The following is a 16,012-nucleotide window of genomic DNA, read 5'->3' as shown; positions in this document are numbered from 1 at the left end:
CACACACACACACACACACACACACACACACACACACACACACACACACATACACACACACACACACACACACACATTTGCAACTGAAATCCTCACACGTTGCTCAGAAATATTCTCATGGAATATTCTGAAATATGTTCATGTAATATATTAACATCAATGTTTCCGCAGTGTGTATGAGTGTGTTTTAGAAGAAGAAGAAGAAGAAGAAGAAAACCTTTATTAGTCTCGCAATGGAGAAATTCCCAATTCACAGCAGCAAAGTTATGAAAGGAAGAAGTAGAACAACAAAATATAGGAGCTGTTGGAAAGGCAGCCACTCTCGCAGCGCCAATCTGAAGTCAAAATAACAAAAATAACACAATACAACACATAGGACACAAGACGGTCGAGCAATCTTCACCACTTTTCTGCATACACTTTGTTGTCCGAAGCAGTTATAAATGAAAGAGGAGAGGATCAAAGTGTCCTTTCACCAGTGTTGCATGTACGAGAAGATTTCAAAAGCTGAATGTGTTTCAATAGTGTGTACCAGGGTAATAATAATTTTGGATTTTTCATTATTGTTAGTTTTTATTTTGTTTTGACTTTTTAAATGTAGTTTCAATGAGTTTGTTTGGTTTGTTAATTTTTGTTTTATTTTTTATTTTTCAGAAATGCTTCATTTTACTTATGTTTTCATTAGTTTTAGTTTATCTTTTTTAAATTATTTGTATTATTTTTTAATGTATGCAGTATTTGCTGAGTGCAAGATTTTAAAAAAAGAAAAGGTCGCAAAATGTGATGTAATAAAGTACACTCCAAACAAGTCTTCTTCTGGACAGACGCACTGCAATACAAAAATGAATGCATTTAAAATGAACCCTGAACGCTTATTAATGAGATCAGTTGACAGACATAAATGAAGGGCATTTTAACTATAGTTGCACAGTAGTTGTTTTTAGTTCATTTTAATAACGTAAGATGTCGTTTCATTAGTTTTCTTCCTATTTTATTTCGTTTAATGTAATAACATTGGCGTGTACACATTTTCAGCACTGTTTCTTGACAAAACTAATCAAGCAAAAGCAACGTCATCGATTTCAGCCGTGAACCCACGTAAGTGAATACCTCGGCCGCGAGTGCGCGATCACGTGTGCCGACGTCAGAATACGATGCGGAAATCAAGGCACGAAACCCGAGGACGCGGCTTTCATGTTGTCTCATCGCTGTCATTTGTCTGCTGCATGCGTCCTTGAGCGAGAACAATTAAAGTAAACGATTGCTCAGCTGTCACATGCGGCAGCGGACCCGTCAGGAAGATGCCGTATATAACTATCAGTGGAAACGCTGCCTTATTCGTGACAAACATATGTTAGAGTTGAGACAAGTGAACAGGCGCAAGAATACCACGTTTCCAAGGCAACGAGACGCCAAACGATTCAGCGAATCAGTGCGAGGCCCTTTTCCTTTGCGTCCAAAATGAATTCTAAGTAAGAAAACCAACTTGACCAACATCATGGTGTGATTTTTTTTGGTGATTTGAAGTGCAAGTGCATGTTTTGGTTTTTTTGCACTTCTGTTGGGATTGAAAAGCGCCATTGAACGTCATTATTCCAATTGATGCTGAACGAGCTCACCCTAGCTAACGTCGGAAAAGTTGATGTGCTGGGTTTTGTTTCCATCTCTACTAGAAATCTCAAAGGTCTTAAGAGTCCCGACGTTCAACCGGAGAAATCTGGCAAGTACAACGATTGATACGAGTTTAGCATACGTCACGCACGAACATCCGTTGCGTGTGTTGCCTTCAGGGACACCATTCACCCAGTGGGAAAATGCCGCGATTTGCCATCTGACATTACTTGATAGGTAGCAATGTTTTCAATCAACTCTTTGTTGTCAGTTTGCATATGTGTACGTGTGTGTTTTAACATCGCAGGTGGTAAAAAGGGATTCCATGGAACAAAAGGCCAGATCTCCCAAATCCCTGGACTGTCCCCAGTTATCAGCACAGTCGGTGACGTGACGAAGATAGGGAAAAGGGTTGGAGTTGTTGACACAGATTCGGAATACGTCAAGCTTGCAAAACAAGGGGGCCACAAAGGTACTGCCATCTTGCTGTATTCCAGATTTATATGGCAGATTTCGGGCGGCATGACTGCTGAGCAGACCGGCCTCACAAAGCAGAGGTGCAGGGTTCGATAACGGCTCCTGCCTTCCTCTGTGGAGTTTGCATGTTCGTCTGTGCCTGCGTGGGTTTTCTGCGGGTACTCCAGTTTCCTCCCACATTCCAAAAACATGCATGGCAGGCTAATAAAGCGCTCAAAATTGCCCCGAGGTGTGAGTGTGAGCGTGGATAGTTGCCCATTTATGTGTGCCCTGCAATTAGCTGGCAACCAGTCCAAGGTGTACCCTGAAGACTGCTGGGATAGGCTTACCCTTGTGAGGATAAGTGGTCTTGCAAATGGATGGATGGATGGCAGATTTCTGCACGATTAGTACCATTAGTCAAGCGATAGCTCTTAACTCGTCGTGGTCGTATATGAGCATATGGACAGTCACTGGTCATACTATTTGCATGTAGTTGTGAACTTGAGCACAGTTTTGTCTCACTAGTAACATGTGTTCCACAGGGCTTCTGTACTTTGATGAAACACCTACATCCAAGCCCAACTCGTTCGACGCTGCAGATTCCCTGTTGGACGGTCCAATAGATGCTCTTGGTAACCAAAGGTGCATGTTGACACGTGAAGATACTTTCAACCAACCAGGAATTACCCTGTTCATTTTGGGTCTGATAGTTTTAATATCAATAGCTTATTCTGCTTTTAACCCATTAGTGTCATTTGCACAAAAGAGAGGAAGAGCCCAAGAGCTTTCTCACAAAGGCCACTACCTCCTTTTTGGACAGACAATATGTCTGCATGGGAGCGGGATGATGGCAGCCCTCGCAAGGAGAAGGTAAATATCGTTGCACACACACCATAAGAAACTAATATAGAACAGCAATCAAGTAAATACACTGTACAGTGGTGATGTCATTAATGAGGCAGTTTGCTGACAAGGAATAAATTAGCAACTGTCCATAATGACAGAGGCAGATCAACATCAGATTTCAAGCATATGTTTTGGTTGCGCCACATTGGAAAGACACTTGAAGTCAAAAGATAAATTATTTCAATCATATCAAAATCAGGTACCACAAATAGGAGTTATAATTGGGCGCGGGGGAAACAATGGATGATCAAATACAATAATTTTTCCTAACAATGAGCCATTAAGACATTGTGACTTAATGTTTTGCAGAAAACCGTTCCTGAGAAACAGTTGGTGCAATGGCAGGCGTCTAGTCAAAACAATGGAGGAAGCAAATTCAGGAGGACGTAGGATTTTTTTTTTTTTGTGCACAAGAGGGCGCTGTTATATTATAACTGAATTTATTGTTACAAAAACAGCGGTCCTATCTATGGATAATAAAGGCACTTGAATAGTCCAAAACTGAAATATTGTAAATTATGAGTGTCTCATTCTAATAGAGCATTAACTTAAACGGTCTGCAAAGGCCTCCTGGGCCTTAAGTTGTCCCTAAATTTGGTTTAGTATCAATCAAAGACTGCTGACATGACAGATGCCCAGAAGACAGTCTGACACCTGCCATCAGGAAGACAAGTCATAAAAGGTTATTGCTCAAAAAGGTGGACGTTTTGTAGTTCTGTTTCCCTTAACCAGTAGATTTGATTTTTAAAACATGACACACAGTTGATGCAGACAATGGTTGTATGTTGTGATATTTGAGGCTGATGACTGACACAGTTCAGGAACAAACTGAATGGCGATCCGGTCCCACAAACGTAGACACAAACAAAACATGCAAACCAACCAGGAAAACAATACATTAACAAAAAGCACTTGCGAAGGCAAGGAAAAAGAAAATCTGAGATGCAAACGATATGACGAGTCTGAATTCACGAAATCAAAAACATGAGCAAGATTAAAGACAAAACACATAAATACAGACAAAGCAAGAAGCTTGAGCGCAAAAACGACAAATGACGAGATCGAGAGGTCTAGAAAACAACACTTGAGTAAGAGCAGCAACAAGGTCAATAATGCGACAGATTTGGCAATTACGAAGTCATTAAATACATGGCTAACTTGATGAACATATTGGCAGCAGGTGGGCACGCTGCAGGGAAATCCTTCCTCTGCCACCTGCTGGAGACACACAGGAACAGGATCATGACAATGACATTCGACATAAAATCCACAAATGATCCAGTAGGAAATCACCATCACGAAAAACACATTTGAAGTTGATCGAAAAATGGAATGATGTAAAAACTACCTACTAACTCTGTCACTCTCTTCAGTCGTGACATTTTATAGAATCGGCTCCAGTGCTCTCGTCAGAAAATATAATTGCTGTACCAAAGTAATTTTTTTCCCACCCTCACAGTGTATCTACCAAGAACACCTCTCCAGTCAACATGTCGAAGCTATTGAGTTTCGGTTATGTCGACGACGACAAACTAACGACGAGTGAGACTGAGTCAAGTGCTACATAATTGTCCAGCTCACTTAGAGTTTAAAGTCATTTTAATAATTATAATGTAAAGGCATTTATTTTTTAATCATGTTCTTGCTTTTTCATATGCATCTGACTCTCAGAGTTATTAAAAAGACTTGAAACCAAACTGAAGCAATATTTTGCCACTTGCACAACAGTGACATACCATGAGAGCAGTGGTTCTTAACCTGGGTTTGATCGAACCCCATGGGTTCGGTGAATCGGTCTCAGGGGTTCTACTTTTTTTTAATTTCAGACATCTAAATATTATATTATTATATAGGGCTCACTCAAGGTCACAAAGACGTTTCGCAAACAGCTGTCAAAGGTTGCAAACAGTTTCTCGTTGCAAAGAAATTTTGAATATGTTCATGTTACGCGTCGGCAAAGGGTAGGTAGGGTCTGAAAATGGCCGGCTGAATGATGGAGTTTAAACATGTAAATATGGTACACTAGAGAAACAACACAGTAATGTAATGCTCAGGTTGCCGTAATTTGAATCAATGGTGGGGAAGAGGTTGCCTTGGCCAACTAAACGGTTTTCAACGTTTAATATTTGGATGATTTATTCATTACTGTTTACGCGCAAGGGCGGCCCTGTGCTCCAGTGGTTAGCGCGTCGGCCTCACGGTGCAGAGGTGAAAGGTTCGATTCCGGCTCAGCCCTTCCTCTGTGGAGTTTGCATGTTCTCCCCGGGCCCACATGGGTTTTCTCCGGGTACTCCAGTTTACTCCCACATTCCAAAAACATGTGTGGCAGGTTAATGGAACACTTTAAATTGTCATTGGGTGTGATTGTGAGCACAAATGGTTGTTGGCTATGTATGGCCTGTGATTGGCTAGCAACCAGTTCAGGGTGTCCCCCGCCTACTGCCCGGAGATGGCTCGGATTGGCTCCAGCACTCCCCGCGACCCTTGTGAGGATGAGCGGATCAGAAAATGGATGGATGTTTATGTCCGAGTTGTCGCTTGTGAAGTTCTGAAAGTGTAATTTGGGCATCTGCATATGATGGGGCCGTCAGGGACATGATTCAGGTTTACCTGTCATGCAAACTACTCGTGCAATGCATCATTCAGTAAATTATTCAAACGGATTTCACTTTGATGTGTAAAAATCTGTATTATGTGTGAGTATTTTAGTAATGTGTACGTGTCCGTGACAGCCTCTCATATCTGCACATGCGTTTTTCACTAAGCAAGGTGCTTGCTTATGTTCCACCAGTGTAAACACAGCCATGTCCGATACGTGAAACATAGTGTATATGTAATTCGATAATTCAAAAAAATAGGATCTGATGCATGAAATCGGAAATGGACACTTACAGTGTCAATCCAATCGAAGACACCTGAGAACTTTTAAGTGGAGCATATCGTTCCAAATGTCAGGCTTTCCTCATGAAGTTTGGTGGCCAGTTAATGTAGCAAGTTAAGAAATAAAGACAGTTTACAATGATAATTAAAAAAAAAAACAAAAAACAATTGGATTTATTGAGGAGCAAAGTGGTGAGACAGCATAAGTTAGACTGTACAATGAAAGCTTTATGAAAAAAAAAAACATCACAGGAGAAGCCTATTACAATTATTTGATATAAGAGGACATCAGACGGCCAGTGTAACATTTTAGAAAAACTACAAAAGCTTTGTGAAAATCTGAATTAGCAAAAAGAGGCACAAAACATGAGTATTTGGGCAAGTTACATTTCTTTGTTGACACTGTTACACTTTGCTCTCACAAGAGCTGAAAAACCAAAACAAACCAGCATGTTCAACTTAGTCTGGAATTACATGTGAGACTCCGAGACAGATTTGGCACAAGTCACCATGAGAAATAAGGAATGTTGGAAGGCAAGACTGCTTCTCTGGCTTCCAGCGATGTCTTATGGGGTTATGCGTACGTGCGTGCGGTGGGTTTGGTTCGAGGCCGCCCGAGGACTCGGCGTGCTTCAAGAAAAGCACGTTGCGCCTCTCAAAATTCCGATTTCATCCATGATTCAAGTTGAGAGCATACACTCATGAGCACAAGCGAAATACTGTGCTGCTCCTAGCACCGCCGCCGGTTCTTGTTTAGACATTGGTTAAGGGAAAACGGATGCCAAACAGAATGTGGCTATTATGAATGCGGTTTTATCATGAAACACGTCCTGGTTTATTTAGTCCATAAATTAAGTTGTAAGGCCTTAAATCCCATGCCTTCAAAACAGGTTTTTAAATAACATTTTATATATATAAAATAGCATTAGTTTTCCCCCGGTCAAATGCCCAGCCCTTAAAGTTTGTTCCGCATGAACAATTGCTGTCTGAGCGTGTCGGCCTGTTCTGGTATGATGTCATCCTTTGTGTCAAGTGTTGGCGAAACGACAAGTTTCTTCCGTGCTTGTCTCGACGCCTACGAAGTGGTCAGCCATATACAGTATTAGGACAGGCATAATTATACAGTATCGATGCTATTGAACAGAACTTCATTCTTTTAGGTGTCTGGAATCAAAACAGCCATGCGATTTAACTAACGCACACTTAACGTCCATGCATATCTTGTATCAGTCAAGAATCTTGTGGTTCTGGTCCCCAATAAGTTAGTTAGCCAGGCAAGATGAGAAATGCCATGGAGAGAAAACGGAAACGATCAGAAAAATGTATCTATCTCGTGAAGACCTAAGGATACGATTCCTGGCACTTTTATATGAGCCCTCATCCCTTGAATGTGTGCCAACGTGTTTTGAAAAGACGCAGTCCCATTCAGGATACGGCGGACTTACACCTTGAAGCAGTTGAGAAAAAAACGTTGAACTGACAGCTACCAAGGAAATCGTGGTTATGATGGCCCACACGTGCACATGAACGCTACTCTATCTTTTTTTTTCCGCTTTACAATTAGTTTATGCTTCATTTTCCTCAAAATCAGTCAAGGAAAACTAATTAAATGCCCTTTCCTAGTTTTTATTGAACTAGTTTTATCATAGTTCCTTCATTGTCCTATACAAGAAATGTAAACGTGGTTGAATCTGTTTACATCTTCAAATCCTACCAAATTGGACCCAAAGATGAGATTCCGATCACAAGTGACAATAAAAAGTGCCAGTCCTAGCAAGCGTTACATACAATACATCTAGCTTTTAAGACGTGTTAGCATTTTTCTCACAAATGCCACTTTATTTCTGGCTTCCAAGCAATTTGAAGACTCCAATCTTTTCATCGCGTCTTCTGGGCCTAGTTGTACCGTCAAGCAAACTATTTGCTTGGCTCTTCTAATATCCTCATGGAAGCGCTCCGGTTGAAAACAACATTTTGTACGTCAGCTAACGTGCATGGTCAACAACAACGGCTGAAGAGAACAAACGGAAAGGACCAAACTGGATCATTGAATTATTAAAACAAAACAAAAAAAAAACATTAACAACTTGCAATAAATTCTTTCACAAGTAACGCGGAGTTACTGGACGATGTGCAGCCACGTTTGTTGATGCGTGGATGCAAATGTTAAACGGTGTTACTTATCTCATGGTGTGTGCTGTCATGCATGTTAATTTGCCGTTCTTCCGAAATACGACCGTTTAGATGAGAGAATGATGACACAACAGACGCTGACGCAGAATGAGACAACATTTAACGGTAAAACAGCGGAACCTCGATTCACAATGAAATATAAGACGTCACTTTAATCCTAACGGAACTGTTAAAGACTCACCATCATCATCATCATCATCATCATCATCAGATGGCACCTCAAAACTAAACTTCAGGTGCCAATATTTAAGACATGACCAAACATATTTACAACGTGGATGCTTGCTTGTATGGGCTTCTCGAAATGTTGGCAGCGAGAGAAGGGGGGGGGGGGGGTCATGACCAGACAGATAAGCTGCTCATTTGGTAACACACATCCTGGCTTTCAGCCTTTGGTTTCCAACTTGGGATGCATGCAAGGGAATCAAGATTTAAAAGGGCTAAAATGAAAAATGATCACCCCCCCCCCCCCAAAAAAAAAAAAACAATCAATGACAGCACCTCTGCAATTTCACTCCGTTTTTAAATAATTAGTTCTTCACACAAGATTATATGACCTTAATTCTCAGTACCAAATACAACACAATCCAATGCTCCAAGCTGCGTCTTGTGCATTGTATTTTCACAAACATCTTTTGATGATAACATTCACGTGGGGATTGGATTTGTTTCGCCCAAGATTCAAAGTGAAGCACAAATTGACATTAGTGACTGGTTAACCCCTAGATTTAAAATAAAGCATCTTATATTCACTACATCACATTCATAGTTTTGATCACAAGGTTAACTCGTCGCAGTTGGACCTCCAAAAATCAATCAAATTGTGTTCAAAGTTGCATAAATGGATCGTTTGATAAAAGATTTTATGATAGTGGTAGATTCAGTCGGATTAGATTTTTAACATTTAAACAAATTCGAATGGAAGGCATTTGACTTTGGAGGGTCTACTTTATTTCAAACTGACAAAGCTGCACACTTTAGGCTTGGCTGTTCACACCTCATGTGGAAACTTCATCTTCATCCAGTTGAAGAACATGGCAGGGGTCGCTTTCATCTCGCATCTCGTTTAACATCGTGGCCGACATTTTGAAAAGGTCAGACAGATGTTGAAAAGCTACAATTGAGCTCATTTAAGGAACAAGAGCCCACGTGACCCAAAGGGATGCGACTGAGCCAGAGCTGCAGCGAGCAAGTTTTTCCTCAAGCCATGTTTACCTTTTGTACTATATAGACAGCCCAGAAAAAAACAAGGTCTTGGTTCTTAAAAGCCATGTCATTGGTCCCTAAAAAAAAAAAAAAAAAAACGTCACAAGACATGAGACATGCTTGTTTCCAAGTCATATGTGCATATTAAGTGGCCAGATGCAGAACGGGTGAATGCAAAGGCCGAACATAAGAGACAGTTGGCTTCAAATCGGAATTAAGTGGTTCACAAAGTGCCCTGAGAAACAGCAAATCAGGAAATTAAAAAAAAAAAAAAAAGCTGTACTGGACAGTTTGACAAGTGGTTGTGTCTGTGCTGTTTCAACAGCCCTCCCTTATTCCACCCCACTCCATTGATTATACACAGCCCAACAGCAGTTATAAATCAAAAAAGTAGAAACCCTATAAAATATAAGTTAACCAAAAATGAATAGGTACATAAAAATTTGTTTGGTGTTAGGAAAAGGAACTACACGATTAGAAACTACGCTACAGATGAGATTGACAGTACGTGTCTGTACATAAGGCCCTCATCTTTTCCTGTTCACCCAAAAACCTAAGGCCAGCCCCTGTGATGCAAGCAAGTGCCATCAGAGAGCAGATTAAAAAAAAAAAAAAATGTGATTTTGAAAAGGCAAAGCGAGACCTGGGGGAAAGATGCCCTTCGGCAGCCATAACGGCAACACCAAGTCAAAACAGGACCCTCCCACTACACACCCTTTCAACAGTGCTCAAAGCAGCAATCGGAAGAAAAAAAAAAAGAAAAAGGAAAAAAAGAAGCAGTGTGACAATTTGCACGACTAATAAGGAGAGTAAGGAGATCCATTGGAGAGTGGCAATTGGGTGGTGGTGGCGGGAGGAGGGAACGGGGGGTCAAGGTCATTTACAGTGGTTGGAAGGGTACATATTGGCGAATGGCAACTGGTACAAGTCAGAGTGACTATGATGAATAAGCAAAAGGGGGGAGGGGGGGATGTTGGTAGTAGTGGTGGCTTTGATTCAGTCTATAAGAAAGAAGGGGGGGGGTGTCGTCAAGAAAGGAGGCTAGATTGGTGAAGAGGGAACAATGTCTGTTTCCTCTTAAAGGCCAACGGGCGGGGTAAGGAAGATGCCACCTTAGAACCCCGCATCTGTCTGTCTTCATGTGGTCCATGTTAAGTGTGGCACACCCGTATCTCCTCCTCCTCCTCCCCTCACTGCAGCATCAGCTGCTTGAGGTTGTCATGCAGGATGGTGTCCTTCACGTCGCGAAAGACCAGGCGGATGTTCTCAGTGTTGATCGCGGTGGTGAAATGGTGGTATAAAGGCTTCTGCTGGTGCTCTCGCCGCTTTTTGCGAAAACATTCCACCAAGAAGGCCTGGACGTCTGCCAGGCTTTTGGGGTCGCCAGAGAACTCGCCAAAGTAGTCTTTGATGGATACCTGTTTCACCTTTTCCTCCAGCAGGTCCGTCTTGTTCAGGAACAAGATGATGGAGACGTTGATGAACACTCGGTTGTTGACGATGGTCTCGAAGATGTTGAGGGACTCGCTCAGTCGGTTGGTTTGCCGGTCTTCCATCAAAACCTGGAGATGCAAGCAGGCGTACATAGTTATTGAAGTTGACGGGTTATTGTGATGATGTTGGTGTGCGACAGAAGTGGACAATTGATTGTCCCAAGAGGCCACGCGAGAAACTGGAACAGCTGTTCCAGGCCACACCTCAGTTGTGTTCAATGTCATGTTTAATTTAAGAAAAAAAAAAATGTACAGCTTTCCCCTGAATATTTGAAGATTTTTTTCTTCTTGTAACATATCCCCAAGGGGTCACTGAAAAACTCACCGACAGTAGTTGCTGTTTTTGTGTTCAATCCAAAGCATGCAGAGGCGGTTTTACAGGATGGCAGCTGCCACCTTTCGTTTATCGAATTGTTTTGCCACCCCATTGGCAATGAATCTCTCAATACTAAATTCAAAATTTTATGAAAAATCTTCCTTATATTGTCTCTATAGCAGTGGTTCTTCACCTAAATAGAAGTACTGAGCCCAAGTGGTACATATTCGTCTGACCACTTTGTGGTGTTTTTTTTTTTTTTTTTTTTGCTCGACATAGTTGGCATGTATTAAAACATTCTAAAAAAAAAATAAAATCACACGACGGACTATCACGACAGTCACACATTGACTACTGTGCGAACTAAATTTCCCGCAGCACTGATCGGACAAGCAATGCAACATGATCATCTGCAGCCAATGATGGTCAAGCGGGCGTGTCATAACTAATTGACATGTTGAGTCGGGTGTGTCTTAACCTCCATGGCAGAAGCTCCGTCGAACCCCTGAGGCCGATTCACCGATCGCCTGGCGTTCGATCGAACCCAGGTTACAAACCACTGCTGTATAGTGTGTAGAAAAAGTGTGCTGAGAATTTACTCCCATTCCAACCCCCACTTCTTTGGTGGTGTGTGATCTACACACCACCAAAAGACATCACGTGACTGATATCTGTGTGCATGTTTTCGCAGCCATCCTGCCAACATAGTACCAACGGCAGGCGAAGGATTTACAGTGCAGAGAGGTGATAAAATTAGCATTTATCAGTCAACATTTTGTCCAAGTGAAGTCACATCTCACTTCGATGAAAGGAGATACAGATGCAAGCTGGACAGGTTGGATATTCCAGATCCCAAACATGTGGTTTTGACGACTACCACAACGGCAGATGGGGAGAACTAAAATGGCGAGTCCTTACGATCATACAAAGACTTGGGAAAGGCGATAAGTTTCGGTTACAGGCAGTCTGCACTTAAACTTGCATGACTTAATCTTTGTGACAAGCAACGTGGTGCTCGGTTTAAGTCCTGTTGTAGGCTCGTTGGGCATTCTGTTTCGGTGTCGCGGGTGGGCAGGTGAGGAGGAGATGACGGGTTCAGTGGCAGAGTTGATCACGGGACATCTCTGCCTCTCTATTGTCCCGCCTCCCTGACAGACCTGCGCCGATGAGTTGAATACTGACAGAGGCACGCAATGATTGGGCAGGGAATGGTCAGTGATGGACTTGTAGTGTGATGTCTTGCCCGGCCCAAGACACAGAACGATCTAATCTGGTCGTCACACAGCGCGATTGTTGTGAGTTTGAGAAGGTCACAAGGCAATTCTGTGTGGTCTTCTATCTGAGACCTTAACCCTTTTCATAATAACCCTGATTCTAATTTCCATTAACTTTTCTCTCTACTCGAAACATTTGCATGCATCCATCCCTCGGGAAAATCAACGATACAAAGCTAGAGAGTGATTAAGATTTGCTGATGCCAGCTTGCAAGAAAAAGCAGATGTTGACTTGACATGAGCAACAGCACATTTCATGCTCACCTTCTTTTGGTAATTTGTTATTGATTCAAAATGTGACCCAACTGTGAAATGTTGGCCAATGACTAATTAAGATTGATTTTTTTGGGGGGGTTGGTGTTGCTGTAAATTCAGCATAAATGAACATTGAGAGATATGCGTTGCATCAAAACATTCAGACTATCTGGACATGTACATGTTCCATTGGAACTTTAGACTCTTGATACATATAAACTGTGCCACTAAGGGCCAGCATAGTCAGTTTAATGCAACATGTGAGTACAAGTACATATGTTTCGTCCTAATTTTTAGAAAATGGCAGGCTTATTCAAACCAATCAGATATCAGGAAAATGACTCTGTTTTTGCTTAGCTTTAACCACAGTAAAACAGAAAGAGGCTGGAATTAGGCATGCATCCTTTGCCACAGCCTTTTGTTTCGACTTTTCTGTTCACACACTAAAGACAAGTTCCTGGAACGACAAGTCTCTAACTCAGCTTTTTTTATGTGTGGAGCTGTGAGAATGCAGCCTTGAATTTTAATGCTGCTTGGTATATTTTTGGCTCACTAAAGTGGAAGATACATAGGAACCTCTACATTGAGATGTTGAACCTGAGGTCATCTATTTTTCTATTCGGATACCAACTATCCAGTTGAGTGCTAAGGGGGAGCTTGGAGCTTATCCGAGCTGACAAGAGACAAGCAATCATTCACATTCGCATTAACATAGTCACACTGCCAGCAAGGAAGGCTGGCGAGTGAGCCATTACTCCAACACAATCAGTGAGCCCACCAATAGTTAGGTCACCATAATGATTTGGGAGCACAGTGGCTCCCACTGTGCTCCACCACTACTTTACTTACTTTACTTTGCTTCATTCTGTTTGTTGCTCAGCACTGCACATATGCTGCATGACAGGTGTTGTTCCCCTTCAAGTCAGTGCAGTGGTACCTCTACTTACGAACGTCTCTTCATACGAAATGTTCAAGTTCCAAAACGCCTCAATGGGAAAATATTGCCTCGTGTTCCGAAAGAAATTTCAAGATACGAAAGGTAAAAATACGGTATGGTCTGCTACTTGCAGCTCCGGGTTTTCTGAACGCAACATGGCGATTACAGAGCATCTTCCTGGCATCCCATTGGCTAAGAGGAACCTATACCGTATGTGTCTATGTTTTTTATATTATGCACAACTCTCATTGATTGTTCAATAATCTAACTAATCTAATGTATTTGTTACATATTTTGATGCATTTTTATGCATCAAAAAACTAATAATTGTTCAATTTAACAATAATTTTTCAAAAAACTACAACAAAATAAATTTTAAACTAATGAGACAAAGTGGATGGAATCAAAATAAAGGCGTAGCATTTTACAATTCATAAAAAGGGTGTAATGATATATCTATTTAATCCGCCGCTCATTCCTACCGACTGCTGTCAGGCTGCTAAATAAAAAATAAAATACGTGAAAAATCAGTAACAATTGTAAACAGCACAGCCACCTTATAGCAGTTGCATATATGCTTAAATATATCTATATCTATATTTATATTGCACTTATACTGAACTGTGTACAGCTCTCGTTATCTACATTTATTTTTGTGCTTGCAAACACTTTGTTTTTCTTCTTTCTACCCCCCAAATTTGCTGCTGTAGACTGTCCCCAGTGTGGGACAAATAAAGGATATCTTAATCGATGTGCCTACCCCGCGAGCCAACTACATTGACGAGTGCTGGACTTGTTTTCTGTCGATGCTGGCCATGCATCGACACATTTTTATAAGTTACTGAAGTTATTATAAACAGCAACACAGGAATAAGAAGCAATTTTTATCCTTTAGACCAGGGGCCCCCAACCTTTTTTGCCCCACGGACCGGTTTATGTCAGACAATATTTTCAGGGACTGGCATTTAAGGTGTGGTGGAGTTAATACAACAAAATAATATGGTATGAGCTGCATGAAAACGGTGGCGTTTTCGAAATATAATAATAAACACAGGAGCGTCTAATCTGGCCGCAACACTCCGATTGCTATGGCAATGTTTAATGTCTTCAAAATACGATACAACGCAAATTCAAAGTGCATGAAAATGACGACTCACCACAGCACCGAGCTTGATTTTCTGCAACCAGACGGTCCCATCTCGGGGTAATAGGAGACAATGACACCTCAAGTGTGTGGTTTATGTCCAGTCTACTTCGTAATTTTGTTGTAGTCGCCGTTGCTGCAGAAACCCCCCGCCTCACACATGTAGGATGTCGGAAATAGCAACAGTGCTATTGTGGCGATCTCAGAGTATTCAGCCATAACTTTAATCCAGTTGTCTCGAACGTACTTTTAAGGCCGCCGTCATTTACGATCTCCAGCAGTTTTTTTCCCTCATTTTGCGAGCTCCTGCGTTTTGAAGTAATCGGTCACGTGATGGAGAAGCGTGGCTTGACGCGTGTCAAGCGTGACACAGACGGATGTAACGGAGAATCCGGTAGTTTATCAAAAAAAAAAAAACATGACACAGACGGATGTAATGGAGAATCCGGTAGTTTATCAAAAAAAAAAAAAAAAACGTGTTTCGTATTCCGAAATAAAAAAACGGAATTAAGGCAAGTTCTTTCTGTGCGGCCCGGTACCAAATGCCGGCGGTTGGGGACCCCTGCTTTAGAAATTATGTTTTTTTGGGAAGCTGGGATAGATGAATTGAGATACTAGTGTTTTGAGTTACAAGCATGGTCAAGGAACAAATTAAACTTGTATCTCACATACTGCAGTTATTTGTTTTTGTCTCTCAAAAATAGTTAACTTCATATTAAACCTGGCAGTTGATAATGACAACGGTAAAATGTTTGACTGAGCTTGACTCTGGAACATATCTCTAATTTTCAAAATAACGTATTTCCTGCACCATAAGGCGCTATAAGATGCTCCTTCCATGAATGGCCTATTTTAAAACTGCATTATAAGGCGCATAGAAGTGATAAAAGTGGCTGCGGTAGCGCTATGCATCCATTTTGTGGTGCTACTCTAAAGGAAATACCATACAATACAATATCGCTTTATGTATATAGAGCCTTCACAACCGCTGTAGCTGTAACAATGAGAACTGGTCACAAACACGGACATGAAACATATTATGGAATTACAAAACAATAAATGAAAGACAAAAGTTATGAAGACAATTGATTCAACAAAAAGGCACACAAACCTCATAGGCTCAGATCCATAAGGGGCTAAATATCCTTACAAGTCTTGCTTGTCTCCTTCTTCCTTCGTTTAGTCAGTAATTAACTATGCTTTTGGTATTATCTTTGTTTCATAATGGCTGCCCATAGCTCACAAAACAGAGATGAAAGTGGACTTTCCTAAAAATTCCGGAAAAATTTACATGCATATATATATATATATATATATATGCATGTACACTATCGGTAA

The 16,012-nt window shown here is 41.3% G+C and overlaps 2 protein-coding genes across 3 annotated transcripts in view; one reads left to right on the top strand and one right to left on the bottom strand.

Moving 5' to 3' along the window:
- The first annotated feature begins 1,195 nt into the window (after nt 1-1,195).
- Nucleotides 1,196-4,673, top strand: LOC109508570 (uncharacterized protein C7orf57-like). Its single transcript, XM_019858586.1, has 7 exons — nt 1,196-1,472; nt 1,674-1,720; nt 1,919-2,083; nt 2,613-2,712; nt 2,820-2,940; nt 3,286-3,362; nt 4,436-4,673. The coding sequence occupies exons 1-7, from the start codon at nt 1,462-1,464 to the stop codon at nt 4,542-4,544; spliced, it is 630 nt and encodes a 209-aa protein (XP_019714145.1). The 5' UTR covers nt 1,196-1,461; the 3' UTR covers nt 4,545-4,673.
- Nucleotides 4,674-6,006: 1,333 nt separating this feature from the next.
- Nucleotides 6,007-16,012, bottom strand: part of LOC109508599 (guanine nucleotide-binding protein subunit alpha-13) — a 29,771-nt gene continuing 19,765 nt past the window's right edge. For both annotated transcript variants that reach the window (XM_019858633.1, XM_019858634.1), the window contains one exon: nt 6,007-10,817. In XM_019858633.1, the coding sequence (XP_019714192.1) occupies nt 10,446-10,817 (372 nt within the window). In that variant the 3' untranslated portion in view covers nt 6,007-10,445. The remainder of the gene's footprint in view (nt 10,818-16,012) is intronic.

The sequence above is a fragment of the Hippocampus comes genome, unplaced genomic scaffold (assembly GCF_001891065.2).
Source record: "Hippocampus comes isolate QL1 unplaced genomic scaffold, H_comes_QL1_v1.1 scaffold187, whole genome shotgun sequence".
Lineage (NCBI taxonomy): Eukaryota > Metazoa > Chordata > Actinopteri > Syngnathiformes > Syngnathidae > Hippocampus > Hippocampus comes.
Note: the sequence above shows the minus strand (reverse complement) of the source record. Positions and strands in the feature narration are given on the sequence as shown.

Coding starts and splice junctions, on each gene's coding strand:
- LOC109508570 (XM_019858586.1), top strand. Junction 1,721..1,918: donor CGTTCAACCGGAGAAATCTG/GCAAGTACAACG, acceptor TTAACATCGCAG/GTGGTAAAAAGGGATTCCAT. Junction 2,084..2,612: donor AAAACAAGGGGGCCACAAAG/GTACTGCCATCT, acceptor TGTGTTCCACAG/GGCTTCTGTACTTTGATGAA.